At 40.5% G+C, this 27950-nt stretch overlaps 1 protein-coding gene and 1 long non-coding RNA gene across 5 annotated transcripts; one reads left to right on the top strand and one right to left on the bottom strand.

Annotated features, from left to right (window-relative positions):
* Positions 1 to 1456: 1456 nt before the first annotated feature.
* HNRNPH3 (heterogeneous nuclear ribonucleoprotein H3) lies at positions 1457 to 10878 on the bottom strand. Of its 4 annotated transcripts, none has more exons than XM_045023484.1 (10): positions 10700 to 10878; positions 8910 to 9045; positions 8218 to 8356; positions 7477 to 7664; positions 6994 to 7080; positions 6606 to 6721; positions 4291 to 4426; positions 3489 to 3569; positions 3320 to 3409; positions 1457 to 2898 (listed from the first exon to the last, which is right to left on the bottom strand). In XM_045023484.1, the coding sequence occupies exons 2-10, from the start codon at positions 9022 to 9024 to the stop codon at positions 2822 to 2824; spliced, it is 1029 nt and encodes a 342-aa protein (XP_044879419.1). In that variant the 5' UTR covers positions 9025 to 9045; positions 10700 to 10878; the 3' UTR covers positions 1457 to 2821. The 4 variants fall into 4 exon arrangements, with proteins under 4 accessions (XP_044879419.1, XP_044879416.1, XP_044879417.1 ...); XM_045023481.1 differs by lacking the exon at positions 10700 to 10878 and adding an exon at positions 9839 to 10050; XM_045023482.1 differs by lacking the exon at positions 10700 to 10878 and adding an exon at positions 9839 to 10045 and having other exon boundaries at positions 7522 to 7664.
* On the top strand, positions 10131 to 26441 carry LOC123374058. The gene is made up of 4 exons (XR_006580992.1): positions 10131 to 10842; positions 17068 to 17149; positions 19571 to 19667; positions 26144 to 26441. It is a non-coding gene; the product is annotated as an uncharacterized LOC123374058 (long non-coding RNA).
* Positions 26442 to 27950: the final 1509 nt, after the last annotated feature.

Here is a 27950-nt window from a genome sequence, read left to right as displayed (position 1 = left end):
CTCTTTTACACGCAAGCACCTAATTTTCAACAGGTCTCTTTCACTGCATGTACAATAGTTATAGCCCTGTGTAAATCAAGATTAAAAAACCACACTCGACTAAAGGGCAAGGTATTAAATTTGCTCTGAAGAAATTTTACAATTAAATTTAGTCAGTTTCAAGGGACAAATATTTAAAAGGTATAGTTGGGATATTTTCACAATTCCCATAGCCCTGAAATTACGATTTGCAGAGGGCCTTATTTATAGGCCTATTTGTCCAAACCCAGAACTAGACACATCCAACTTTTCTACTTATGACTGAGGGAAGCTTACTCAGCTTTATACTAGATGGCTCTCCCCCTCAATAAAAAGATAGCAGAAAGCCTATCTAATGGAGTGGTGCAGTTTAGTTCAATACTATGCTGCTAATATTTTCAGTATAAGGCATTGTGTCAACAGATAAAGTTCACTTCAGTCTAAACCAGAGGTTCTGAAACATTGCACTGCAACTCCCTTCTGACAAAAATGATTATCAAAAAGAACAGGAGTAACTTGTAGCACCTTAGAGACTAACAAATTTATTTGAGCGTAACCTTTTGTGGGCTACAGCCCACTTCTTTGGATGCATAGAATGGAACATATAGTGAGGAGATATATATACACACACAGAGTATACTCCATTCTATGCATTTGAAGAAGTGGGCTGTAGCCCACGAAAGCTTATGCTCAAATAAATTTGTTAGTCTCTAAGCTGCCACAAGTACTCCTGTTCTTTTTGCAAATACAGACTAACACAGCTGCTACTCTGAAAAATGATTATGTGGCCCCATGAATGGGGACTAAAGACTTAGCCTGCCCAAGCCCCACTGCCCTGGGTGAGGAGGCCAAAACCAAACAGCTTCAGCCCCAGGGAGCGGGCCTGTAACCTGAGCCTTGCTGCCCAGGGTCAAAGCCCTCAGGCTTCAACTGCAGCCCCTGGCAGTGGGGCTCAGGTTTCAGTTCTGGCCCCGGGCTTCAGCAAGTTTAAACCAGCCCTGGCAAACCCATTAAAATGGGGTTGCAACCCACAGTTTGAGAACTGCTGGTCTAGAATATTCAGGATCAAAGCCCCTTTCCCTTTTTCCAATATCTAACTAGCATGCCTTTTCCTCACCCAGACCAGTTTGGTTGTAGCCACTCAGCACTTAAGGTTTGACCTCACCACAAAAAGTCTAGATCACAAGTTTCAGATGGGTTGTGACTCAAGCAATCTGCTGTCCATATCAAAAAACATTCAGCTGTGGTTTTTCATATAATAGGGCCTGCTCTATGATAAGGAAGAAGTTGAGGGGAGGAGCAGAAAAGGTTAATACTATTGCAGCTGTAGCTACACCGAACAAGACACTTCCATTTTAATTCTCTCATATGTTTTGTAGACCTCTTACACTAATTTGACACACACACTTCCTAGCAAAATAAACTCCATTCTATTGTCTCCCACAATAACACATTTATTACAAACACATTACTAGCAAAAACAGGTGACAAACTTTCAATAACCAAGAGCACATTTGACAAATTAGAGGGAGGCATTTAAGGACAAGCAGTTAAATTTTGGAAGAGCATAGTGGCTGAGAATTATGAAATACCTTTTTCTTCATTATACATCATGTATGTTAGTGTCTTCAAACAATATGGTTCCAAACATCTTACATGTCACAAATGCACAAAAACATTACCCAGATGTAGTTGGATTGTGTGAAAGTATTTTGACAAGTATTGGTCTTATGTTTGCTTTCATTTGAAGGGGTATTTGGATGCCAAATAACTCCCAAAAATGATGAGTCCTTTCTTCAGAAAAAAAGAAACTGTCGAATTTTGACTAGATGCAGGCTATTATCAGCTATTCGGCAGCAAAACTACTTGTATTTTCTTTTCTGAACAGACTTGGGAAAATGAGACCAGTGCATAATTTGACTTAATGCCTTTTAATATTCTGACATGTTTTGGATATTAAGTATATTAAAACCAGATATAGTTTAACATAACTAGTACTCTGCCCCATTCATTTTTGTGTCCTGTCCATATGCAAAAAGAAACTTTAGTAATGGTTGAAGATAATCTGACAAGACAAATTGGTTTGCAAGTATACAGACATGAAGATTTATCAGTAAATGTGAAACTTGCTAGATATTAGTGCAAGGATCAGCAAAATGAGGAACTGAATTGCCCATTCTTATGGGCACACAGATCAGACACCAACCAACCTATGCAGTTGTGCATTTGAAGATAGTGCTTTTGACATGAAAAACAAGGAAGCCAACTTTATAACTTTTAGCCTCCATGCCTATAAACTTAATATTTTGTTGTGGGATTTTTTTTTAAATAGTATATACTTGAAAGACAATTTAGAATAGGTTGTAACCAAACCCAACTAATCTACTTTTCTATCTTATTCCTTTTAACAAGTGTATCTTTAATCTAAGATTCAATTATACCATGTTTACAGAGAACTGAATCAGTGTTACAGTACAACCACCTTTAATAAACCAATAGTACATCTTAAACCAAATGCATTCTTGAATATGCAATACATCCTTAAGAGTAGCTAGTATAAAAAGTATCAACATCAGTGGTTTGAATATAAAAATTTATTTAAAGTCAGAGTATGCAACAAATAAAACCTACAGAAAACAGATTTTCCCATCACAATCTGTTGCTTACCAAATAATATTGTGAAAACACATTCCTTCAGTCATTATAAAGTTCTTAAAATACAAAAGAAATTAAATTTTGTAAGAAAGTCTAGTAGACCAGATACTGTTTCTTCCAGGATATTTTGTAGAAGCAAGGTCACTCTTCAGTACATTCCACGCCATCCACCTCCGCCCATACTGCCTTGCCCATAGTATCCACCACTATTTCCACTGCCACGACCTGCAAAATAATTGATTAAATTATGTACTCAATTCTCTGAGCAGTTACCAGTTTTAGAAGTAGTTCTCAATTTGATTCACAGAGACCTGCTTAGATTATATGATCAGATGATACAGACCCCTTGTTTTAAAAACTATTAAACTGCATTGAAAAGCAGCTAAAAATGTTCCTTTTCCCAGTATTTCTTTGTGTGTGAAAAGAATTGCTAGTTGCCAGAAGTTTGATTCATTCACCAGTGGGAGGAAAGGTGGTCTTTAATGAAGACGTCACCTCTGGTTAAAAAATAAATAAATAAATTCAAGTTTTAAAAATGCATCAGTTCTAAATTTTCAAGTTTCACTTTAAAACCACAAAAACTTTCAAAGTGATAGTAGGACTCATGTAGCTAATTCACTTAATTAAAAACAAAACCATTACTTACCATATCCACCCAAGCCATCAGGAGTACCATATCCTCCACTGTAATTGCTTCCCATTCCCATTCTGCCAACAGAGCCATAACCTCCTTGATCTGGGAGGCAAAACATGCAATGTTATAATGAGATCAAGTCAGTATTTGCTAATGTACTAAAATCTGAAGCCATACATACCCATTCCATCTCTGCCATAGCCTCCCATTCCTGAGCCTCCTCCAGCAGTTGAATTCAGAAACAGTTCAATGTATCGATGTTCTTTAAGAAATTAAACAAAACAAAAAACTACTCAGTATTTTAGGTCAGAGTCGGTGTTAGATTAGTTCCTAGTAGATAATTGTCCATATTCATTATGACTACGATCACAATTTGCACCCTTATTGGTAGTCTCAAAAAGACAGTGACTTAACTAAATAGACATTGAAACCTCTTACCCTGCATGTGGTCATCCCATGCCAGAGCTGATATATATTGGCAGGGCAGCATATGCTGCACATGCTTTGTGAGTAAACAGGTTTCAGACTTTCAATATTTTTTTTTTTTTTTTTTTTTTTACAAGCTATTAACATGAAATCAAGCCATGAAAGAAATAAACAGGAAAATCAAGCCACACCACAATGCAGCCTAGGTGCAACCTCAGATATTTAAAGGAACTTTCAGGATCTGCAGATGTGAAGTGTCTAAAGGCAAGAGCCTGCCTCTACTCTCTACTTCCACTATGCCTCAGGCTAGCAGGCTCTAGTCGTGTTCATAGCACCTTAAGAACGGCTTCTCCTTCCTACTGCCAATAAAACATGTATTTCATAGAGAAAGCAGAAGGCAGGGGGAAGTAAGTGAGCTGAGAGCATGCTGTCGGTTTCATCTGAAGTGTTTACAACACCCCACTGACAGCTCTCATCTAGTATATGCGCAAAAGACCTAGGAATCCAATTAGGGCTGGTCACTGAATGGTTCAAGTTAACACACTGGTAATACTTACGCATGTTATTTTTATCCTTAGACATGGCAGCCACTGCATCTTCATGTGTTACAAACTCCACATCTGCTTCTCCTGTTGCTCTTCCATCTGCCCCAATGTCAATGTGAACTCTTATAGGATTCAGTGGTGAGAAAAACTAAAAAATTAACAAATTAACAATGTTTGTTCACTAATATCAAAATAATGTTCAAGTATTGTATTAAACAGCTTTAGCAACAAAATTTAAATTACAATTTTAAAGAGCTCATTATAAGTGACAGTTTAAAAGAAAAATGTTTGGAATTACTGAATAATTTTTGGTTCTAATTTTCTCAGTCAGTCCAATGTTTCTTATTCCTAGAGTATGAACAGATTAATTCCCCTTCTAGGCATGACTATATTCTCTATGAATACTACCTCATCTTATCATAGTAAGATTTATCCAAGGACTTTTACAAAACTTAAGATTCTACCTGTAAGATGGATAAGTAATATCTCATTTGTCAAACAGGTAGGCTAGATACAGAAAGGTAAGTGATTTGTTAAAGGAAACAAAACAAGTCAATCGAGCCAAAATTAGAACTCTGGACTGGTGGATCTTGTCCTTTGCACTTGACATTTCCCATGATTGGTAACATTAGTATAACAATTCTTTGAAGTCAAATATTGTAGAAGAGTAGTTGAATTTAATAAGCTAACAGGATACTTGAATGTGTGAATTGGTAGAACTGTGACTTCTTTAGGTTTATATTCTCTGTAAGCAACAGTTAAAGAGCAACATGGTCAGTCTGAGTAGGTCTGATAAGACAATGGCATTTCATCCAGGGGAGAACAACATTTGAGGGAAAACAAAAGCTTCAGTTAGGTAAATGCTTTCATAATTGAAAGCTTTTGTAACACACTGATAACTTGTAAAAATGTTAGTGTACTGTTAAAGCTCTTAACCTGCAAACACTTAAGTATGTGTTTACAGAACTGGGGCACAATGAGATACCTGGGTAAGCTGCGTATCTGGGAAATTGAGACATACGGTAAGCCAAATCATGGATGTTGCCAGTGCCACATGAAAGCCAAAGTACAGAATAAGTAATGAAAGGTGTTTTGGACCAGGCACTCCCACCAGTCCATGGGTTCAGTAATAATTTTAAGATCACACATCAAGCAAACTATCAGTCCTACATAAGTGCGCTCTGCATCAAAGCTTTATAGCACAGTTCTTTACCATAAAAAGATCCAATGACAGAAGCTGAAATTATGTTTTCATCTTGAATTTGAGGCATGTTTCCCCCCCCCAAATCGGGATTGGAACAATTTAGCAATGGATGTAGTGATTATAAGTCACTGGGAGTCTTTAAATCAAGCTTGCATATCTTTTGAAAAATATATTTTGTATTTCAAACCACAAGTTATTGGGCTTGATATAGGAATTACTCTAGGGCAGTTATGCAAGAGATCATCTTATAGATGATGAGGGCTGCTTACAGCCTTAAAATTGCAATTATTTCCAAATCTGACAAGCTAACAACCCCTGCTAGAACTGAAAAAAATTGCTTTGTATCATCTAAATACAGGCTGGATATCCCACCTTTTGAATGGTTAGAAGCATTTCTCTCAAATAGATTGAGATATAACTGCTGTTGGATAACAAGACTAGTGTGGAGAGAAGCCAGAGGGTAATCAAAGAGTGGTACCACTTAAGCTGAAGTAGAACCTAAATAGTTTTCATTTATGGCTGGAAAATTTTAGTAGTTACTCACTTGCTGGTTTGTAAATCTGATGTCAGAAACACATCACCCCCCCCACCACACACATTTTTAAGAACTGTTCAATTTTAATTATTTCTGCTGTTTCATAGTATTCTACCAACATTCTAATAATTCTGAAAAGTTTTAATTAGGAGCTCTCATATCAAGAACACGTTCTGCAACTAAATCTCAGCCAATGGGACTGGAACCAGATGGCTAAGCCATAAACCTGATAATTTTCTCAAACTTCTAGTCAAAATACCCAACTGTGTGCATTAGGATGGGATTTTCAAAAGCATTTAAGGGAGTTAAGCACCCATCACTCATTGATTCTGAGTGAAAGTTGGGGTGCCTGTCTACAATACTTCTGAAAATCCCAACCCTAAATTGCAAGTCCAGTGTTGTGTTGCTGCAGATATAAGCAATTGTTTCCACTTCAAGAGAAACTACAATAAATTGAACGAGATTAATTGCTGACTCTTAGAACAAAAATATGGAGAACTATGAATAAAAATAGCTATGTCTGGGAGAGACAGCAACATGAAAAGCTACAGCACAACAGTAGGAGAAACTTTTTCCTATCATACTTACATTAGCAATATCATTTTCTGTAGCTCGAAAAGGCAATCCTCTCATATGAACAAAATGACCACCATGGAAACCTGAACTTGCATCTCCAGCTCCACCATAGCCATGTCCTCCCATACCTGTAAAAGAATATTCTTGAGAACCTCATGAAAGGCTGGAAAGATTCAATTACTACCATTGGTTGCTATTTTCATCATGCAACTGCCACTCTTGACTGAGACTTGGTAACAAAAACATTTTAACCCCAATACTCGTACATGCCAGATTGTCAATTTTTACTTTAAATTGACAATCTGGTGATTCCTTCTCATATGAAGGAGACCAATATCTGTTCTTTGGGAATACCCTTTAAAACAGCTCTATGTATAAAATTTTTAATTCTTGATTTTACCTCTCCCATCTCTCATTCTGTCGTCATAGCCATCATTTCCATAGCCATAGTTATTATATCCACCATAATCATCAAAGCCACCATATCCTGTACAATTTAAGAAGAAAAGTGTGTGAACGTACTATAATTACAAAATTATAATACAATATATGAACAATAACATTTTTGCAACCTTTTGGTAATTCACATTATGTGCTGATGATAGTAGGATTTTTCAGCATAAAGTATAAATGAAAAATTCCCTGCATCAATTAAAAATAATATCCTGATGTGTTCTCATACCATTCCTTTACCTTTATAAACACGTGTCACCATTTTCATGGTCCCATTTGGTAATGACACCATAGATAGCAATCCAGATTTCAAAAAGACTCTCCAAACCTAGTAGGTACTGATATTACTGCCATTTCTGTATTTCTTGACTAAAATGTCAGAAACATGAAGAAACTGACAACAGAACCTTTGCTCATTAGATACACATACCACCGTCATATCCACCACCTCCTCGACGCATTCTGTCATACATACTTCCACGCCCAGCTCCATAATAACCCCCTCTTCCTCCTAATGGTCTATCATATGGTCCCGGTCGTTGTTGTCCCATCATTCTTCTTGGTGGGTCATAGAATCCTCTGATTTCACTCTTACTACTTTTGAAGATTTCAATGTACCTAAGTAAGAGAGGATTTTCAAGGCACAAATAAGAATACACGCATAAGCTGTTTGAAAGTTACAACAGATTTTGTAGAAAATTATTTAAATGTCATTTCTATAACTAGATGCAAAATCCAATAAAAAAGTGACTAGAGATACCATACAACTTAAGTTTCACCTAATGCCTTAAGATTCTTAAGTGTATCAAAAGAAAACTTTACATTGGTAAAATTTACTACTTGAAAATTCTAACTGTAAAAATTAAATTCAAGTCTCTGAAACTTGTTCCCCCAATATGAAATAATACAGTTGAAAAAATGGCTGACTATAGATTTATCATAGAATACCCTACACAAAAAGATAAAATTCTGATTTTAGCAAACTACATAGTATTACTATCTTTCCCCCACCCCCCAAAGCTATTGTATTTTCCAAGTTAAACTTAGGATCATAATATAAATTCTTTAAAATAGCCAGTTAAATTATGGTCCCCACCCCCCAAAAAAGCATTACTGACCCACAACCCCCAAAAATAAAGATTTAACACCATCCCAAACTCTCCATCCCCACCTGTGCCCTATTCTTTCCTTGTGTTTCCCCAGAGCATTTTCTGCTATCTCCTTTGAAGCAAACTGCACGAAGGCCTCCCCTGTGCTTCTCCCCTGGTAGTCCAGCGTCAATGTTATCCCATTTGGCACGATTTCCAACCCTTTAACCCAAGGACAAATAACCCCATCAAGGGGAACAGTGTTAAAGCCTGAAACATTCCCATCTGTAGCAAATACTTAAAGCAAATCTAAACAACAAAAAAATAGCTTAGTTTCCCCCATCACCCAACAAGACAAGCCAATGATTTTTCATTAAAAATTAATGTTTTAGCCATATTTGTTCTAGTAGTGTTTTTGTTTGTTTGTTTAAACTATACAGGAATAAGTCTGCCTACATTATATGAAGATATAACTACTAGTCAAATATTTTAACTGTGCTCCAAAATCTAATACATAGAGTAAATTATTTCAATATGCACGATACATTTACTACCTTGACTAAAAGTTAGACATATTCTAGTCTTTACTGAATCTAAACTTATTTGTACTTTAATTAGATGAGCATAATTCACAGTTTGGAAAAACAATCTAAAGTTTAAAACAAGATTCCCCCTCCCATCCAAAAAAGTGGGTATTAAACGTTAAACTATGTGAAACACTGATGTGATAGAAACATAAAACTAAGTCACTGTACTTTGACTATACTAGAGATACCTTGAAAGAACTGAACAATCTCCTCTTTGCTGCAACCAAATGGCAGTCCACGAAGTCGTACTGTTCCATCACTAGATGTATCATTTGGACCATTGTGTTTCCCAGTCCAGTCCATCTTGCTACTTAAATCAACACACTACAAAAAACAAGGAGGAAAAGTCAGTGTTTTAGAATGATAATGTATTGCTACCCCTAATCCCCCACCAAAACCCAACTCCATACACATTTAATTTTATCTCAGTTACAAGTTAATATGATGCATCATAATGGCTATTACTGTTACATTCTGGAGTTGTACTATGATATGCAAGATACATCCAGAAGGGTATCAAATATGGCACAGAGTACTGTACTGCCAGAGATTTAGTTGAACACACAAAGCAGACAAAACGTAGTACACAATCCCTCTAGAGTCTGACAGTCTCTCACATGCATGCACTTGCCTTGCTTAAAGGGGGTTGAGATTATACAAAAAAAATCCCCTTAACCCATGACAAAATAAATCAAGCATTATGTCCCATTTTTAACTTGGTCTGCTGTATGGGCCTTTTTTGAAGACACAAGAATAACTTTACTAAAGATCAGAATGCTTTAAATTAAAAAGCTGAAGAGGAATATAGAAAACAAGGACTATCTTGACAGTCGGGATAGACACAGAGCAAGAATAAAAGTGAAAGCTGAATTGTAACTTGGGTCCCTAGTAATGGCACTTTTAAAATCTCAGTATTATAGTATGATTAAAATTTGACCAACAGGATGATTACTGTTACTACCAAAACACACCAAGAATATGTTTATAAATTATAGACGTTTGTGTGAATTAAGCATCAAAACACGATATTTAGTTTTAAAGCAAATATATGCTACTGTGCCAACAAAAGAAATGATTTTATTACTATTGTACTATAACTACTAATATTAGCACTTACATAAATCAATTTTGTCTTCCAAGCGCAGTGTATCTGTTAATGGATTAATTCCCACAACACCCTTGTGAGGCAGAAAATATTATCCCGACAGAGGAAGTCTTTGGGGAACAAGCTGCAGTAACCCGGGAAAGGGGGGGGGGGCGACTAATCCACTCTGAATGAGACAGATCCCTCCACAGAGCGGGAGGCTCAATCAATCCGCGCCTCGGATCACACTAATCCCATGGGGGGGGGGGAAGGGAGGGGGTGTCTCACAATAGGCCGCGAGGCTGGGCACAGGGATGACAATGGCGAGACCTCGCACACGTTACACGGCGGCTCCGCCTCTTCGTCAGCCAGGCCGAGACGTCGCTCTCCGTGGCCGCCCGCCTTTGTGGTCGCGCTGCCGCTCAGCCAGGCCGCAATACTAACTACCGCCAAGTGCGCGCCTCTCCCGCCGCCCGCGTCCAGGCGCCATTTACCGCGGGTACTTAGCCACCCCCACCCCCCGAGCGCCTATCCCCCAGGGGATCCCTCAGGCGCCTACTCCCATCTCCCCAGAAACCTCGCAGCCTCCATCCACACCCCCTCCAAGGCCACCCCGCCGCGAGTCGGGCTCCCGCAGCCACGGCCGCGTTCAACGCCACCACTCAAAATGGCGGCCGCGCCCGAGCTAGGCCTCGCGAAGAGTCGTCGCCGCCGCTCCGCCCCCACCGAGAGGATTCTCGCGGCCTTCAGCGCCCTCCACACGCTCGCCCACCCCCCTGCTCGGGGGCGGAGGTGTCTGTCCGCCCCCAGGGCCCGAACTGCTGCAGCCACCTCCTCCGGGTACACCGGGCGGGCTGGGCTGCGGCTAGCTCGGGCCCTTCTCCCCGTACTCACCGGGAGATCCTCACACTCTCCTCGATGTGCGGCGACGGTGGACTCTATGGTGGGGGGAGCGAAGAAACCTCTGCCTCCTCGCTTCCCACCGGCGGGCGCGTTGCTTGCTTGGCAAACTACGCAGCGAAGGCAGAAACAGGCAGGTAGGATGGCGTCGCGGGCACACAAGTATCGCGATAGCCACGCTACGCACGAGACCCCAGCTCTGCTTACGCCCAAAGTACCGGGAATGGCGCATGCGCACCTAAATCAAGCTGAAGAAAAGCGCACGCACAAGTGAAAGGGACTGGTCGACAATAACGCCGAGTGGCTGTTAGGTGTAGGGGCGCATGCGTTACAAAAAAGTAGGCGTAAGCGCGCATGCGTAAGGTATTCGTTATAAGACATAGACTGCCACTAGCATTTGTCTTTAATAGCGCATAGGCAGCGCTAAGGTGCTGCTTAGGCGGTCCCGCAAGATTCCAGAGCAGAGGGAAGGGAGATGGCGCATACGTAGTTGTTGGGTGGAGGGCAGCGGTAGTGAGGGCTACTGTGCCTTTGTAACGGAACCAGACAGCTCCGCCCTGAGGCGCGAAACCCCCTGGTTCCCGGCCCACAGGCGGTAGCTTCCTTCTCACCTTGAACGCCGTGACCTGCCCAGCGCGCAGGCCAGCACCTTTCCCCTTCCCCTGCTGCCTTCCCTTTCAGGGGCTGGACCTCCGGCTCGCAGGTCAAGAGCTCTCGTTCAATTGACCTCTGCCCGGGGGCGGGGGGGGGGGAAGCCCGGGTATGCGCAGTGCTTATTGTAGCCACGGAATATAGGAACAGTGCCAGCGCAGGAGCACAGGAGTTGTTTGGTGTGGGGACAATAGCCAGGCGTATTAGTGCATGTTCAGGGTAAAAAAGATAGGGGCCTGTTTTCTAGCCATTTGCCTTGTGGTAGGGTGGGGAGGCAGAACATCTTGAGACCTTTGTAATATTATGTCACGTGGAGCTTTTGCACCTGGCCACAAAAACATCACTTTCAACCACTTGCATGCTCTGCTGTCTGTAGCATTATTAAGGAGAAGGCTGAAAGCATTGGTCAGGCTTATGCTCCACCAGAGCCTAGTTGAGCCAAAGCTGTAATTGTTTTCTCTTTCATTCACTTTAACATAGTCCTAAAACTGTATTCTCCCCCAATGTCAGGTCTTGAGCAACTCAATGAAAGTCATAGAAGATTAGGGTTGGAAAAGACCTAAGGACCAACGCCAACTAAATCATCCCAGCCAGGGCTTTGCAAAGCTGGGCCTTAAAAACCTCTAAGGATGGAGATTCCACCACCACCTCTCTAGGTAACCCATTCCAGTGCTTCACCACCTTCCTAGTGAAATAGTGTTTCCTAATATCCAACCTAGCCATCCCCCACTGCAACTTGAGACCATTGCTCCTTGTTCTGTCATCTGCCATCACTGAGAACAGCTGAGCGCCAGCCTCTTTGGAATCCCCCTTCAGGTAGTTGAAGGATGCTATCAAATCCCCCCTCACTCTTCTGCAGACTAAACAAGCCCAGTTCCCTCAGCCTCTCCTCGTAAGTCATCTGCCTAGCCCCCTGATAATTTTCATTGCCCTCTGCGGGACTCTCTCAAAATTGTCCACATCCTTTCTGTAGTGGGGGGCCTCAAAACTGGACACAGTACTCCAGATGTGGCCTCACCAATGCCAGATAGAGGGGAATAATCACTTCCTTTAATCTCCTGGCAATGCTCCTACTAATGCAGCCCAATATGCTGTTAGCCTTCTTGGCAACAAGGGCACATTAATAATAGGAGATATACCTATCTCCTAGAACTGGAAGGGACCTTGACAGGTCATTGAGTCCAGCCCCCTACCTTCACTAGCAGGACCAAGTACTGATTTTTGCCCCAGATCCCTAAGTGGCCCCCTCAAGGATTGAACTCACAACCCTGGGTTTAGCAGGCCAATGCATATCCATCTTCTCATCCGCTGTAATCCCCAGGTTCTTTTCTGCAGAGCTGCTGCTTAGCCAGTTGGTCCCCAGCCTGTAGTGGTGCATGGGATTCTTCCATCTTAAGTGCAGGACTCTGCACTTGTCCATGTTGAACCTCATCAGATTTCTTTTGGCTCAATCTTCCAAGTTGTCTAGGTCACTCTGGACTTTATCCCTACCCTCCAGCATATCTACTTCTCCCCCCAGTTTAGTGTCATCTGTGAACTTGCTGAGGGTGCAATCTGTCCCATCATCCAGTTCATTAATAAAGATGTTGAACAAAACCGACCCCAGGACCTACCCCTGGGATACTCCATTTTATACCGGCTGCCAACTAGACTTCGAGCCATTGATTACTACCCGTTGAGCCCGGAGTCAATGGATATGTGGCTAGATTATATTAAGGACACAGTAATATCAGTGGCTATACAACTATATCAAAAGATATAAATGGAAAGATTAAAAACAAATTTTAAATTTAAAACTGGGCCTGATAATCTGAAAGTACAAAAAGCTTGGTGTCTCATGAAGTTGGGCTAAAAGTCTATCTTAGATGTAGGGGGTGTCATGAGAAAGACTTAATAGCATACAAATTATCTAATCTTTCTGCACACCACTGAAACTTAACTTTGAGATTTGTACTAGTACTTGGAGAAAGATTAGTTATTCTGCTCTTTGAAAGAACTTTTAAAAGCAATTTTGGAAAGAATGCAGATTTTTGTTTTCACAATTGATACATTTACATGCCAGTCATTTTGTGGAAATCTTACAGCAGTTTGTCTCCTTGAAGATGTAAGTTTAAAACAATTATTTTAAAAGCAATTAAAATGTTATTACCTATGCTATATTTAAACTGGGCCTGACCTTACACAGACTCCACTTCCATTCATTTAGAGTTTTACTTGAATAAGACTTCAGTATCTGATACTCTGTGGATTGAGAGGGCTTCAAACCAGTTTTGTTAACATCAACTATTACGAACATTAAATTCTCTTTTCAATGAAAAATGTTTAATTTTTTTAAGAAGCACATTTTTTGAAGTTGATATATGTGTTTTAGGAATAAACTAATTTTGTTCCAGTTTATTTGAATTTTTGAAAAGCTTTAGAGCAACAGAGCAGGAAAACACATTTATTGAACTCTGGTCTGATGGGCAATTGCAATAGAATGGATCTTGAATGTATGCTGAAAGGAAACTGAGCAGGGACTCAAAATGACCTGGGGAATAAAGACCAGTGTAATTCCTACAATTTCCAAAACTTGTTTTTTCTTTTTAATGAAGTGGGATTTTTTTTTTCCAACAGGGAAGAACAGGAGGAATAGAAAGCCCAGGGAACTGTTAATGGGATAAAGAGACTTTTACCTCTGTGTGGCTGGTTCAACTTTAGCTCACGTTAGTAGAGAATAAAAATTTGTGCTACTTGATAACTGGCAGTTTCAGTCCAATTCCCGGTGGAATTGTCCATATCACTAAAAACTTGGTACAAGTGCTACCAATTGGCACTCTGTCAGTCTCACCAGAGAGGCCAAGTATTAAACTGGGATGGGATGCAGAATTCACTACCCTTTCATTACAAGAGGTGGTTTCACGAGATAAAGTTTGAGGAATATTGGTAGAGCTATCTGTGGATGCTTGCATTGCCTCTGTCTAGTCTAATTTATCTAAACTGTCTGTTTCTTACAATCCCCTTCCAAAAGGGATCCTAGAACCATCCCTATTTAATCCAGGACTGGATTAAATAAGCCTGAGGCATGCCCCATCTCCCATTTGGAGTGGTGGTGGAAAGAGGTTCCCCTCCTTTCCAAGAGAGCCAGGAATAAGGACATGGGGCCAGTTCATAACTCTTTCAGGAATAGCAGCACTGTCACTCCTTGTCTTAGGAAGATCAGGAATGGCAGTGCAGGTCTCCTCACTATTTAGCTAAGTAGTCATGGTGTAGCTTCTTATGTGGATGTGCTGTGCTTAAAGCACTCTCCCTCCTTTCACACAGTCCTCTGTTGGGTCCCTCTGGAGCAGTGGGTCTTGAAATTAAGGTGCATGTAATTGTTCCCCCCCTCACAACCATTGTTTCAGCATGTCTGTAGGCTTAGATGTTGCTGAATCTGTAACATTCAAATCACATTCCCAATCTTTGTAATCATGATGGCTAGATAAACCCTGAAATTCTAGGCATGTGCCTATAATGCCTATCACTGGCTCTGGCCATGATTTAACCTACTCCTTCAGGAAAAACCCATGATGGAACCTGCAGTGTCTCTGGACACCAATAGGATTGCCAGCCCTACCTGTTAAAAAATTATGAGTCAAGCCTTCCAAAATGATGAGATTGGCAGAAAATCTTGAGTTTTTAGTTTTAAAAAAGTTTCTGTTATTTTTATTTGCCTTCTGCTTTGGGTGCTGTTAGGTTCACATTTTCAAGATCTCCTCTACAACGAGGTCTAGAAATTTACTTAAAAAAATGAAAGCATAGATTATATAATTATCTGACTCCAGGATATGGGGCTTTTAAAAAAAAACCCACCAGATATTGTGAGACTCCTGATCAAATCCTGAGAGTTGGCAATATTGAATGTTTTTTTTCAATCCTTACATCAGCTGATGTATTTCAAAAACTGTTGAGCACTTACGCAAAAATGTGTGTACACATCAACGGTTCATTCACCTGCACATCCACCAATGTAATATATGCCATCATATGCCAGCAATGCCCCTCTGCTATGTACATCGGCCAAACTGGACAGTCCCTACATAAAGGGATAAATGACACAAATCAGATATTAGGAATGGCATATACAAAAACATGTAGGAGAACACTTCAATCTCCCTGGACACACAATAGCAGATTTAAAGGTAGCCATCCTGCAGCAAAAAACTTCAGGACTAGACTTCAAAGAGAAACTGCTGAGCTTCAGTTCATCTGCAAATTTGACACCATCAGCTCAGGATTAAACAAAGACTGTGAATGGCTAGCCAACTACAAAAGCGGCTTCTCCTCCCTTGGTGTTCACACCTCAACTGCTAGAAGAGGGCCTCATCCTCCCTGATTGAACTAACCTCGTTATCTCTAGCCTGATTCTTGCTTGCATATTTATACCTGCCTCTGGAAATTTCCACTACATGCATCCAACGAAGTGGGTATTCACCCACGAAAGCTCATGCTCCAATACGTCTGTTAGTCTATAAGGTGCCACATGACTCTTTGCTGCTTTTACAGATCCAGACTAACACGGCTACCCCTCTGATACTTGAAAAATGGGAAAGTAGATCATGTTATATTTCAAAACTGCCACGAGATGGCAGTGTTTCAAAACATTACTGATAAACTCTGATTAACCCTCCCCCCCGATATTTTAGCAGGTCTTCATTTTGTTTAATTGTATTTGTAAGGGTTAAGATTCAGAACTGTTTCAGTGGAGTAATAAGGAGACTCAGCTACTATAAAAAGTTAGCATGTTGTAAGTTACGGAGGATCAGTTGTTTAAGAAAAAGATATGTTATTAAGCAATCATTTTATGTCTGTAATTTGGGATCACTGGCTGCAAGTGATTGAGGAAAATAATTGGAGTTAGCAGACAGGCAAACTTTAATCTATCAGCAGTAGTAATGAGTGAGTTTTGGAAGATTCACTGATTTACTTAAGTCCCAGTACTTTCAAGACCAGATTCTCCAGTTTGGTCAAGGTGTGATCCATGTAAGACTGTGGAAGGGAAACTAGAAATGGGTGAATGTGGCTTTAAACTACCTTTACAACTCCCATATCCTGTGGTCAATTTGCACTGGCTTGGACCCCCAGTGCAAGTTAGAGCAGCATGTTGAAAGGTTGAGCAGGTCTAGCAGTCTCTCTGATTGGGACCAGGTATCACTCTTTTCAGATTTCTTCCATTTTGGTGGCTGCCTCCAGTAAAATGTGCCTTAGGAATTACACACGATATTTGAATAGGGCCCAGCAGAGAGAGGGTGCCAGAATTATTGACCATTAGTAGAGGATCTTAAGTGATAGGGGGGATTTGGAGGACTTGTGTAAAATTACAAGAAGGGAGTTGGAGTTGTTATAAACTGATGTCAGATATGGAGCCTGTCTGAACTATATAATCCCAGCCTTCAGAAAGTCTTGCAATCATGAATGGGATTGAGTTTCAGGGTGGTACATTTTTGAATGATCCCATTCTCTCTCCCTTAATCAATAGATATGTAAGATAATGAGAGACAGCTATTTATCACTCATCATGAAAAAGAAAAAATGTGTAAAGCATAATAATAACATCTTTTCTGAAAATGGACAAATCACTTTATCTTTATTATAACAGAAAATGAGATGGCTTAGTTATTTTACTGAAAAGTTTGATGCTATATTTGCTGGCCTCCTATTGAATTTTTGTTAATTGTTTCAATTTTAAGAATTGGATGAAGATTCACACCAAAAAATTGCAACCGATATGAACCTCTCAGAAACTGCACCCTACAGATGATTTTACCAAAAGTAAGTCTATATGTTTTCCTAACTAAATCACTTGCAGCGTAACAAGGAGAATTTCTTTCTCCATATTTTAATGGTTCAAATTTATGAGCCTGTAAGAAAATAAAGCAAAAATCTTGGAGATATGATGGTGTCATATATTTGAAAGAGGGTAGGAAAAAGCATCCCGTACATAGATTTTTAAAGAAGGTGAATTCACTCTTTGTTGATGTGCTGTGTTTTAGGTGAATTACATAACGACAATATATTAACTAGCAACCTAGATAACATAATACTTAGCACTTTATAAATGGTATGTAAAATGTATAGCAAACGCATATCTTTAAGGCATTGTGCAAAGATTAATAAATCTTCATGTGAGATAGGTAGGAGGAAAGTGTAATTATCCTTATTACACAGGTAGAGAAACAGAAGCATACAGAAGTTATTACTTGTACAAGGCTCAGTGTAAGTCAGTGACAGATCTAGGAATAGAACATGGTTGTTCAAGAGATCATGACTGTTTGCCTCCAGTTGAACTGCAGTGTCTGATTGTATTACATCCCATTGTCTCATATCATATATTGTCACATATATCATAGTACTAAGTGGGTTATAATACTGCCATCAAGTGTCAAAATGGATTCATTACTTGTATTTTATATATTTAGGGCTTCTATTTTTATCTGTTTATTAATTTCATTTGTGAGGAGTTATTTTTAGCCATTTTTGAGTTTTATGTAGATGTTCAAAAACAGTGTTTTTGTTTGTTTGTTTATACAGGTTTCTCTTTATATACTGTAGGGAGTAATCACTTTGTAATGTTCCCTGGTGCGCTTTAATGTGGTGCTTTTTCAAACAGTACTTTGTTAAAGTGCATTGGGGAACCCAGGGTGGACCAATTAATGCACAGTGTTTTAGTGCACGTCAGAAATCACACCTCTGTAGACAACATTATTGCTCCATATAGACAAGCCCTTAGATACAAGTAATGATTTTTGGTGTTTTTTCCAACACTTATTGTATAAACACAAATTGCATCTTTGTTTTGTATCAATTTTTTTAAATATGTGTTTATCAGTTAAAACCAAAAATCAGAGGCCCTATATATTTATTTAGGTTTTGCATATCCTTTAAATATATGATAAATACAAGTTAATATTACATAATTAGATTTACTTTAATAGATAGTGGGTCAGATCCTCAACTGGTGACTCTGATGACATTACCAAGAGTGGATCACAATTTAAATGGTCTGAAGAATGGTGGTAGGCTTTGAGGATGGTTTACAGGCACTGGGGTTGCAGCTGAGAGCAAGACAGTACACAGTGTGTGTTGTGGGGAGAGTCAGTAGTATACCACAGACCTGAACTTTATGTAAACTATGTCTGCCTCTGGAAACATGGAGCCCACCCAGGAGGGTTCTTGGCCAACAGGATGTGTTTTTGGAGGAGGAGCAGCTGTAGTCAATCCCATTCATGGAGCACTGATAAAATAATAGTATTCTATAGCAATAAGGCCTCCTCCCCCACCCCAAAATATAGTAACATTACTATAGGCTGTAGTATTTTGGGACCCTTCTGTGCTCACATATGGAGTGGCATGCTACATCCCACTTCTCTTTGCTAGCAGTTAAGAAGAGCACAGCAGTACTTGGGAGAAGATATTACCACTGTTTGTGGGGACACAGTATTGCTGTTTACGGGAGGAAGGGACATAGTGTAACAGTCTTCCCCAATATGAGCCCTGTGGTGGTATTTTCTACTCAGGGCACCAACCAAACAGGCTTCATGCATAGTGACCTGCTTGTCTGTCTACAGTCCTGTCATAGCTAGACTCCATCTCATACTGCTCTCACCCACACAATTCCATCTGCAGGAACAAAATATTACCACAGCAGGGATGACTTGTAGCTGGGTTCCAGTTTTGCTCTGCTTTAGTTTGCTTCCTGGGATCATCCATCATCAGTCTCACTTAACTGGGTTTGTTTGTTTTTTTGCTTTTATTAAATAAAAGCCTGTCTTTTCAAGTCTTGGCCTCTCAGACTGTCTGTCCCTCATTCTGCAATTTTCTAATAGTGTCTGTTTGGTCCTTATTTGCTTAAAATGAACTCACATGAAAATCTAGTCTTAAATCCTATGGTCTGGAGACTCTACAGAGGTACTGGAAATCAACAGGGAATGTCACAATATTTCTAAAGTACTTACCCCTCAGTCATTAAGGAAAACCACTGATATGATTTTAGAGAGGCTGACAAGCAACAGATGTTTGAAAAAGCAACACAAAGTGGATGTCTAAAAATCTGTGCGTGACTCAGTCTGATTGCTTAAGGCTTGTCTGGTCTTATTCAAGTTAATTGCTTCTGTAAAATATTTAGATATTAACAGAGAAAGAAGAGAGTTTTATGATCTTTTCGTATAATTAATATATTTTTTCCTTTTTCAGGTTCCTGCTTTGGATTAAGGTGGTTCACGCCAACTAATGAGGTCCCTCTCTGTGGTCATGCTACAATGGCATCAGCTGCTGTTATTCCATATAAAAAGTAATGTATATTTATAAATTATTTGATACTGTGACTAAGTTTTGCATAATTTGTCAAATGTTTCTGATATTAAAAAACTATGAGATGATTTTTAAAAATATATTCCACAAAAAATGCAGTTAAGCTACTGGAACATTAAGGGACTGTCTCAGTTGCTTCATAAAATTACTAGAGACAAGGTGGATGAGGTAATATCTTTTAGTGAACCAGCTTTTGATGGTGAGAGGGACAAGCTTTTAAGCTACACAGCTCTTCTTCTGGTCTCAAAAAGCGTTGTGCAGATTTCCTTTAAGGACGAGGGCTAATAGGTCAGACAGAATGACTGCTTTTTGAAAACACTTTTCGCTTTTAAAAGACAAGCATGGAAGCTTAAATTTGTAACTCTGCTGGACGCTAAAAATCATGGACTGAGCAGAAACACTGGATTTATGACTTATTACAACAACCTGTAACCCTGACTAACCCTCATTTTGTCCTGTGACTGAAGAGATGTTAACAGGCCACTCTACCTTGAATGGTTCCTTAGAATATGTGCTAATTTCTTATGCTAGACAATGCGTTCCACCTTGCATTAGCTGTGCTGCTGAGTGTACCTTTTGTAGACCTGAAGAAGAGCTCTGTGTAGTTTGAAAGCTTGTCTCTCTCTCATCAACAGAAGTTAGTCCAATAAAAGCACCACCCTGCCTCTCTAATATCCTGGGACTGAGACCGCTACAACTACCCCTTAAATTATTGTCTGTTATAAATAGGACCAAATCTTGAAGTCCATATTCGGAAACCCATAACTTGCAACCTCCCTCCCCCATGACTCTCATTAGTGAAGGAAGCTAAACATGCGAAACTGGGCTGGGGCAGCTACTGAAGGGACAGAGTATCTCCTGAATTATTTCCCCTCTTAGGCCAAGAGGAAATCCCTATACAGATTGGAGCCCCGTTGACTGATACCTGGTATACCCATGAACTTCAGCAACATATGAGTTCAATGTGAATTTTGCTGAGGCCTGGTCTACACTATGAGGTTAGGTAAAATTTAGCCGTGTTAGGTCAATTTTATAAGCAATGCGGCTACACAACCAACCCCATTCCGCCGCCCTAAAGGGCTCTTAAAATCAACTGCTGTACTCCTCCTCGATGAGGGGAGTAGCACTAAAATCGACCTTCCTGGGTCGAATTTGGGGTAGTGCAGACGCAGCGCTGTGCAATTCGAGGGAATTGGCCTCCGGGAGCTATCCCAGAGTGCTCCAATGTGACCGCTCTGGACAGCATTTTCAACTCTGATGCACTAGCCAGGAACACAGGAAAAGCTCTGGGAACTTTTGAATTTCATTTCGTGTTTGGGCAGTGTGGCGAGCTCAGCAGAACAAGTGACCGTGCAGTCCCAGAATTGCAAATGAGCTCCAGCACGGAGCGAACGAGAGACATGGATCTGATTGCTGTATGGGGAGAAGAATCTGTGCAGGCAGAACTCTGATACAGCAGAAGAAATGCTGATATATATGCTAAAATCGCACAGAGCATGGTGGACAGAGGCTACACCAAGGACACACAGCAGTGCCATGTGAAAATTAAGGAGCACAGGCAAGCCTACCAATTGACAAAGGAGGCAAACGGTCGCTCCGGGTTAGAGCCCCAGACATGCCGCTTCTGTGATCAGCTGCATGCCTTTCTAGGGGGGGATCCTACCACTACTACACCACTGTCCATGGACAGCTGCAAGGGTGGAGCCTCATGCAACACGGATGAGGATTTTGTGGATGAGGAGGAGGAGGAGAATGCGCAGCAGGCAAGTGGAGAATCCGTTTTCCCCAGCAGCCAGGTCCTTTTCATCACCCTGGAGCCAATACCCTCCCAGGGCGAATTGTTCCCAGACCTGAAGGCGGAGAAGGCATCTCTCGTGAGTGTACATTTCTAACTCCACTACGGGGATTAAAAACAATTGTGTTTAATGTCTGATTTGCCCTGAACAATTGGGATGCATTCACGGCTAGTACAGCTACTGGAAAAGTCTGTTAACATGTCTGGGGAGCGGAAATCCTCTAGGGACATGTTTATGAAGCTCTCCTGGAGGTACTCTAAAAGCCTTGCAGAAGGTTTCTGAGGAGGGCTGCCTTATTTCATCCTCCACGGTAGGACACTTTACCACGCCAAGCCAGTAGCAAGTAGTCTGGAATCATTGCAGCACAAAGCATGGCAGCGAATGGTCCTGGGTTTTGGTCGCATTCATGCAACATTCGGTCTTTATCTTTCTGTGTCAGCCTCAGGAGAGTGATATCATTCATGGCACCTGGTTGAAATAGGGGAATTTCTGTAAGGGAACAGTAATCCCCTCTGTTTGGTGATCCCCAGCACATTAGACCCCCGTCATGCTGGGCTGTTTGTGCTTGGCTAAAAGGGATCATCCCGGAGAATAGCCACTTGGGGGTGGGGAGGGGTGTGCTGCACATCCACCCCGAAACCCGCAGCCCCTCCTTTTAAACAGCAAAACCAACCGGCGTTGGTTGCTATGGGAAAGGAAGGTGCTGCAGTTTGAAAGCATTCCCACATGTTATGAAGGCGGAAGAAGCCAACGCCGTGTACCCTTTCGCTTACCATGGCTGCCTAGAAACCGAATTCTGTGGCCCAGCTGTGTGTGATGTGTCACCATACTGGCAGGCGCTCAATATAAAAGGCAAAATGCGACCTTGTACCTAAAACACATGTACAGTGTGCTGTGAATTGCTTGATTCACTGTGAAAGAGTCTCCCTTTTGTTCTCAGAAATGTATTGTCTGAAATTGTACTCTCCCTTTTTCCCTTCCCTGCAAATGTTTCTATGCTCCCCATATCAACTCTGTCCCTGAGGTTATTGCAGATTAGAAGGTGGAAAAAATGCACCCGTGATGACATGTTTTCAGAGCTCATGCAGTCCTCCCATGCTGATAGTGCACAGCTGAATGCATGGAGGCATTTGGTGGCAGAGGCCAGGAAAGCATACAGTGAGCATGATCAGAACACACAGGAGGAGATGCTGAGGCTAATGGGGGAGCAAACAGACATGATGAGGCGTCTGATGGAGCTGCAGGAAAGGCAACTAGAGTACATAACCCCACTGCATCCATTGTGTAACCGCCTGCCTTCCTCACCAAGTTCCATATCCTCCGCACCCAGATGCCCAAGAACGCGGCGGGGGGGAGGCTCTGGGCACCCAGCCACTCCACTCCAGAGGATGGCCCAAGCAACAGAAGACTGTCATTCAAACAGCTTTGATTTGTAATGTGGCTACAATAAGCAATGTGGCTTTGTCCTTCCCTCTTCCCCCACCCCACCTGGGCTACCTGTTACTAGTTAGCATGGTCAGTGATCTCAATTTTTTTTTTAATAAATAAAGAATGAATGAATGGATTCAAAACAATAGGGACTTTATTTCCTTTGCCAGCTGTGGTCGAAGAGGGGAGGGGATTGGCTTACAGGGAAGTACATTCACCAAAGGGGGTGGCTTTGCATCAAGGACAAACACACACAACTGTCACACCATAGCCTGGTCAGTCATGAAGCTGTTTTTCAAAGCCTCTCTGATACGCAGCGCGCCTAGCTGTGCTCTTCTAATTGCTCTTGCACCCCTACTTCTCATACAAACACTTACTAGGACTTATCTTAATATTAGCCTTCCTGCTAACCCTAGCACTATTTTCCCCTAACCTTTTAGGTGACCCAGATAGAGGGTTAGCTGGTGTAAAACTATCCACCCCTCCACATATCAAACCAGAATAGTACTTTATTTTTGCTACGCAATCCTACGATCAATCCCAAACAAATTAGGCGGCGTACTTGCCTCCTATGCTCCATTCTTGTACTATTCCTAATACCCATTTTACACACATCAAAACAACGAACAGCCCTATTCTGACCACTGACCCAAACCTTATTTTGATGTTTAGTAATATAAAATTAATGATTTAAGGACATAATATTAAACAATTATTCTACACCGTGACTATAACCACAGTACCAGGTTATTTCTTAATCTAGCTAATCACGAGAAATAAGCAACCCTTGTTAGTAAGATACAACATTACCAGTTTCAAGCCCATGTAATGATGGCATACATAACTGATCTATTCTGGCCTCTGGTTGTTTTTTCAGGCACATAACATTAGTGAAGTTCATTCGCTCCTCTTTAAAAGGCCTCCGGTTAATGAGTTCTATACATTAAATTTATAATCTGGCATATAGTGCTTTTACTTGCATATAGTAGTTCTCTTTTTCTCTTCGTGTTCTCAGGCCTTCATAACTGATACCTGCCGACTCAGTGAAACTGGATTTACGTTCAAATTGATTGGCCTTGCAAAATTGATATGGTATTATTTAATTAATGCTTGTAAGACATATATTCTTACAAAAACCCATGACAGTAATTTCAAACCTAAACAATTAAAACCATACATTTTATTTATTTAAGCTAAACCCCCCTACCCTCGTTAAAACTAACACTAGCCCGAATAGCCACTTATTTCTTGTCAAACCCCTAAATCCGAGAGCAACTAAACTGACATAAACGTTAGTCATATAGATACTGCATAAAAATCAAAGTATCTACTAATACTAAAAAGTACTAAACAATTCTAAAGATATACTGCCACACAACCAACCCCAAGCTTGATCCTGTACAGTTTGTAAGATCCAACAAGATCACAGCCCAAGGTCATAGAGCTGTGGAATATAGGAGTGAAGGGTTTTTTTATTTCCACGTGTTCTTCAAAGACTTGAATTGATAACCTCCACAGTAAAACCCAAGAGGTGTAGAAAATAGTTTTACTGACTTAGTAGGTAGTATTTTTCCCCCTGAGCCAGTAATGATCTAGTGACCCATCAGAACTGTAGTGACACTGAAGTAACATGAGCTGTACAAGCTCACCCAGGACCCTGGGTACATACTTGAGCAGCTAGCCCATGTTGCTGCCCATGCTGCCAAAGCTTCACTGCAATTGTTGTTTGAGCTAGCTATATCAAAGCTACCTTGGGTATGTGTTCACAAGGTGCAGTCACACTTCTGATTGTAGTGTAAACATACCCTTAGTGCCATCATGCCCAAGGTTGGCAGTCAGTTAAGATTTTGCAGCTCTGAGGATATTAAACTCTCTCCCCCCTACTGGATAGCCATGTAAGTCCATCTTGTCCTTTTAAAAAATGCATCTAAAAGCCTATTTTCAAGAAATGTTTTTCTTAATCATAGATTATGACTCCTCTTGAACAACATAATTTTGTTTGTTTGTCTGTCTAATATTTTGTTGTGTTATTATGATATACTTTATTTGTTACTCAGCACCAGAGTGCTTTGGTCAAAGGTTTTAAAATCTTATTTATTACTACTGTGGTAGCTAATCTGGAAGGTCCTTACTTAGGCAAAGCTCCTGTTGAAACCAAGGGCAGTTTTTCCTGAGTAAGGACTTAGGTTAGATCCAAAAATCTTACTGTTGTTATTAATAATACAATTAAGCTGTAACTAATAACAGTGTTAGTTTAACTCCTCCCCAGACTCTTAAATGCTTTGACTCTAAACACAACAAACCTAGTTCTTGAATGTTTACTATTCGTGTATATTTTAAACTGTGATTGGTGTCTTTAATGCAGTGTTATACTGTATCTTTCCTTTTTTTGGGGGGGATGGGTGGATTTGCTCATACTGTTTTCAGCAGCTATTGGTCACAACAGCTGAGGAGCAAAGAAATGGTAAGAAGAGCTAGTCTCTTGCAAAATTATCCATATTTGAAAAACGGATATTTAAGCAGCGTACAAGCCATCACAGTAAAAGACCCATCCTATTTGCCTTCCTCATGAAAGTAGTCCCAGCCATATCATTATTAGTAATGTAGTCCAGCTATTAATATATTCAGAAATTTATCCTAACTATAGTCCAAATTATGATATAATATGCAGTTACATACTCTGCGTTGTGTATGTTTGTCCACTGTTTAGTGTCTCCTGTCCATTATTTTAATTTAATAGTATATATTTAATAAATGTATCAAAATGCATTCTTCCAAGCTTCAATTTGTTCAAATTGTGTGTAATTATATCTTAAATGGTAAATCATCACCATCACCATCTTAAGAAACTCTCACTTGTCTCCTGTCCATTTCAGAAATCCCTGGAAAATTGTCCCTTCTTGTTTTCAAGAGCCTGTGTAGACTTTTTCTCTTCCCCTCACCCTCTCGCTCTCTAAACTGAGCAGTTCATTCCCTATGTTTCTCTAATTGCAGATTTCTTTGTCCTAATTGTGACATTATTGACATGAACTGTGACTGTATAGATCATTGTTGCAACCAAGGCCCTATAGTTGCACCAAATCTTGTACAAAGGAGGTCAAGTAAAGTATCTATGGAAAGGTTGTAATTTGCTAGTTATGATTATGCTGTCTGTATGTGTGTATGATTTTTGTATTTGAAGTTATGAATATTGACTGTGTACTTGTATCTCAATGTGTTTGATTCTAAATAGTATCAGTGAATCATTTGGTCAGCTTCTTGAGAAAGGACTATTCTGAGTAAGTGCCCAATCAAGAAACACTTAATTGACAATGGACTTTGGGAGATGCCAATCCACATCTGAGCTTTCGTGGGAACGTTCGAACTAACATGTAAACAATGGCATCAGCCTGCAAAAAGCCGAATCATTCGTGGACATGTGACTTGTCCAGGGGCCTACAAACTCCATCTTGTTGCTGTGATTTTCCACAGAAGAACAAAGGGGTTTCTGCCCACAAGAGAGAGAGAGAATATTAAAAGGCCCTGGAAGCCCCCCCATTTTGTCTTCAGCTGGCTCAAAAGATGGCCTCTCCACCCCAAAGAGATGCCTAAAAGAAGCTGGAACAAAGGACAGTAACTATGGGGGTGTGAGTGATTGCTGGACCCAGGCCAAAAACCACAACGTTGGTCTGAAAAGGATTGGGCCCAGACTAGGAAGGAGTCTAGTCTGTGAAAAGAACAGGAGTACTTGTGGTATCTTAGAGACTATCACATTTATTTCAGCATAAGCTTTCGTGGGCTACAGCTCACTTCTTCGGATGCATAGAATGGAACACACAGACAGAAGATATTTATAAATACAGAGAACATGAAAAGGTGGAAGTACGCATACCAACTGTAAGAGTCCAATCAATTGAGATGAGCTATCATCAGCAGGAGAAAAAAAACCTTTGAAGTGATAATCGAGATGACCCATAGAAGGTGTGAGGAGAACTTAACATAGGGAAATAGATTCAATTAGTGTAATGATCCAACCATTCCCAGTCTCTGTTTAAACCTAAGTTAATTGTATAAAATTTGCATATTAATTCAAGTTCAGCAGTCTCTCTTTGGAGTCTGTTTTTGAAGTTTTAAGCTTATTGGAACTTCTCTGAGGGTGAGATTTACCTGTATTCAGTTTCCTACTGTATTAGGCTTAGACTTGCGTGTTTTGTTTTATTTTGCTTGGTAACTTATTTTGTTCTGTCTGATATTAGTTGGAACCACTTAAATCCTACTTTTTTTGCTTAATAAAATCATTTTTGCTTATTAATTAACCCAGAGTAAGTAATTAATACCTGGGGGAGCAAACAGCTGTGCATATCTCTCTATCAGTGTTATAGAGGGCAGACAATTTATGAGTTTGCCCTGTTATAAGCTTTATACAGAGTAAAACGGATTTATTTGGGGTTTGGATCCTATTGGGAGCTGGGTGTCTGGATGCTGGAGACAGGAGCAAAGGGGGGACATGATAGAGGTATATAAAATCATGAGTGATGTTGAGAAAGTGGATAAGGAAAAGTTATTTACTTATTCCCATAATACAAGAACTAGGGGTCACCAAATGAAATTAATAGGCAGCAGGTTTAAAACAAATAAAAGGAAGTTCTTCTTCACGCAGCGCACAGTCAACTTGTGGAACTCCTTACCTGAGGAGGTTGTGAAGGCTAGGACTATAACAATGTTTAAATGTATAAACAATGGATAAATTCATGGTGGCTAAGTCCATAAATGGCTATTAGCCAGGATGGGTAAGAATGGTGTCCCTAGCCTCTGTTCGTCAGAGGATGGAGATGGATGGCAGGAGAGAGATCACTTGATCATTGCCTGTTAGGTTCACTCCCCCAGGGGCACCTGGCATTGGCCACTGTCGGTAGACAGATACTGGGCTAGATGGACCTTTGGTCTGACCCGGTACAGCCTTTCTTATGTTCTTATGTTTTCAGTTAAGTCTGCAGCTTTGGGGGTGTGGTTCAGATCCTGGGTCTGTGTTGCAGCAGGCTTGCGTGTCTGGCTCGACA

Source organism: Mauremys mutica, chromosome 7, assembly GCF_020497125.1.
Source record: "Mauremys mutica isolate MM-2020 ecotype Southern chromosome 7, ASM2049712v1, whole genome shotgun sequence".
NCBI classification, from domain to species: domain Eukaryota; kingdom Metazoa; phylum Chordata; order Testudines; family Geoemydidae; genus Mauremys; species Mauremys mutica.
The sequence above is the reverse complement of the archived record's forward strand: the minus strand, read 5'-3'. Positions and strand labels throughout refer to the sequence as shown.

Bases quoted from the DNA above. Each gene is read 5' to 3' on its own strand.
- HNRNPH3 (XM_045023484.1), bottom strand. From the start codon at position 9,024: ATGGACTGGACTGGGAAACACAATGGTCCAAATGATACATCTAGTGAT. The intron at 7,665-8,217 runs GTGGGGATGGAG...TCTCTTACTTAG, and splicing joins AAGGAAAGAATAGGGCACAG to GTACATTGAAATCTTCAAAA. The intron at 6,722-6,993 runs GTAAAATCAAGA...ATTCTTTTACAG, and splicing joins CAGAATGAGAGATGGGAGAG to GTATGGGAGGACATGGCTAT.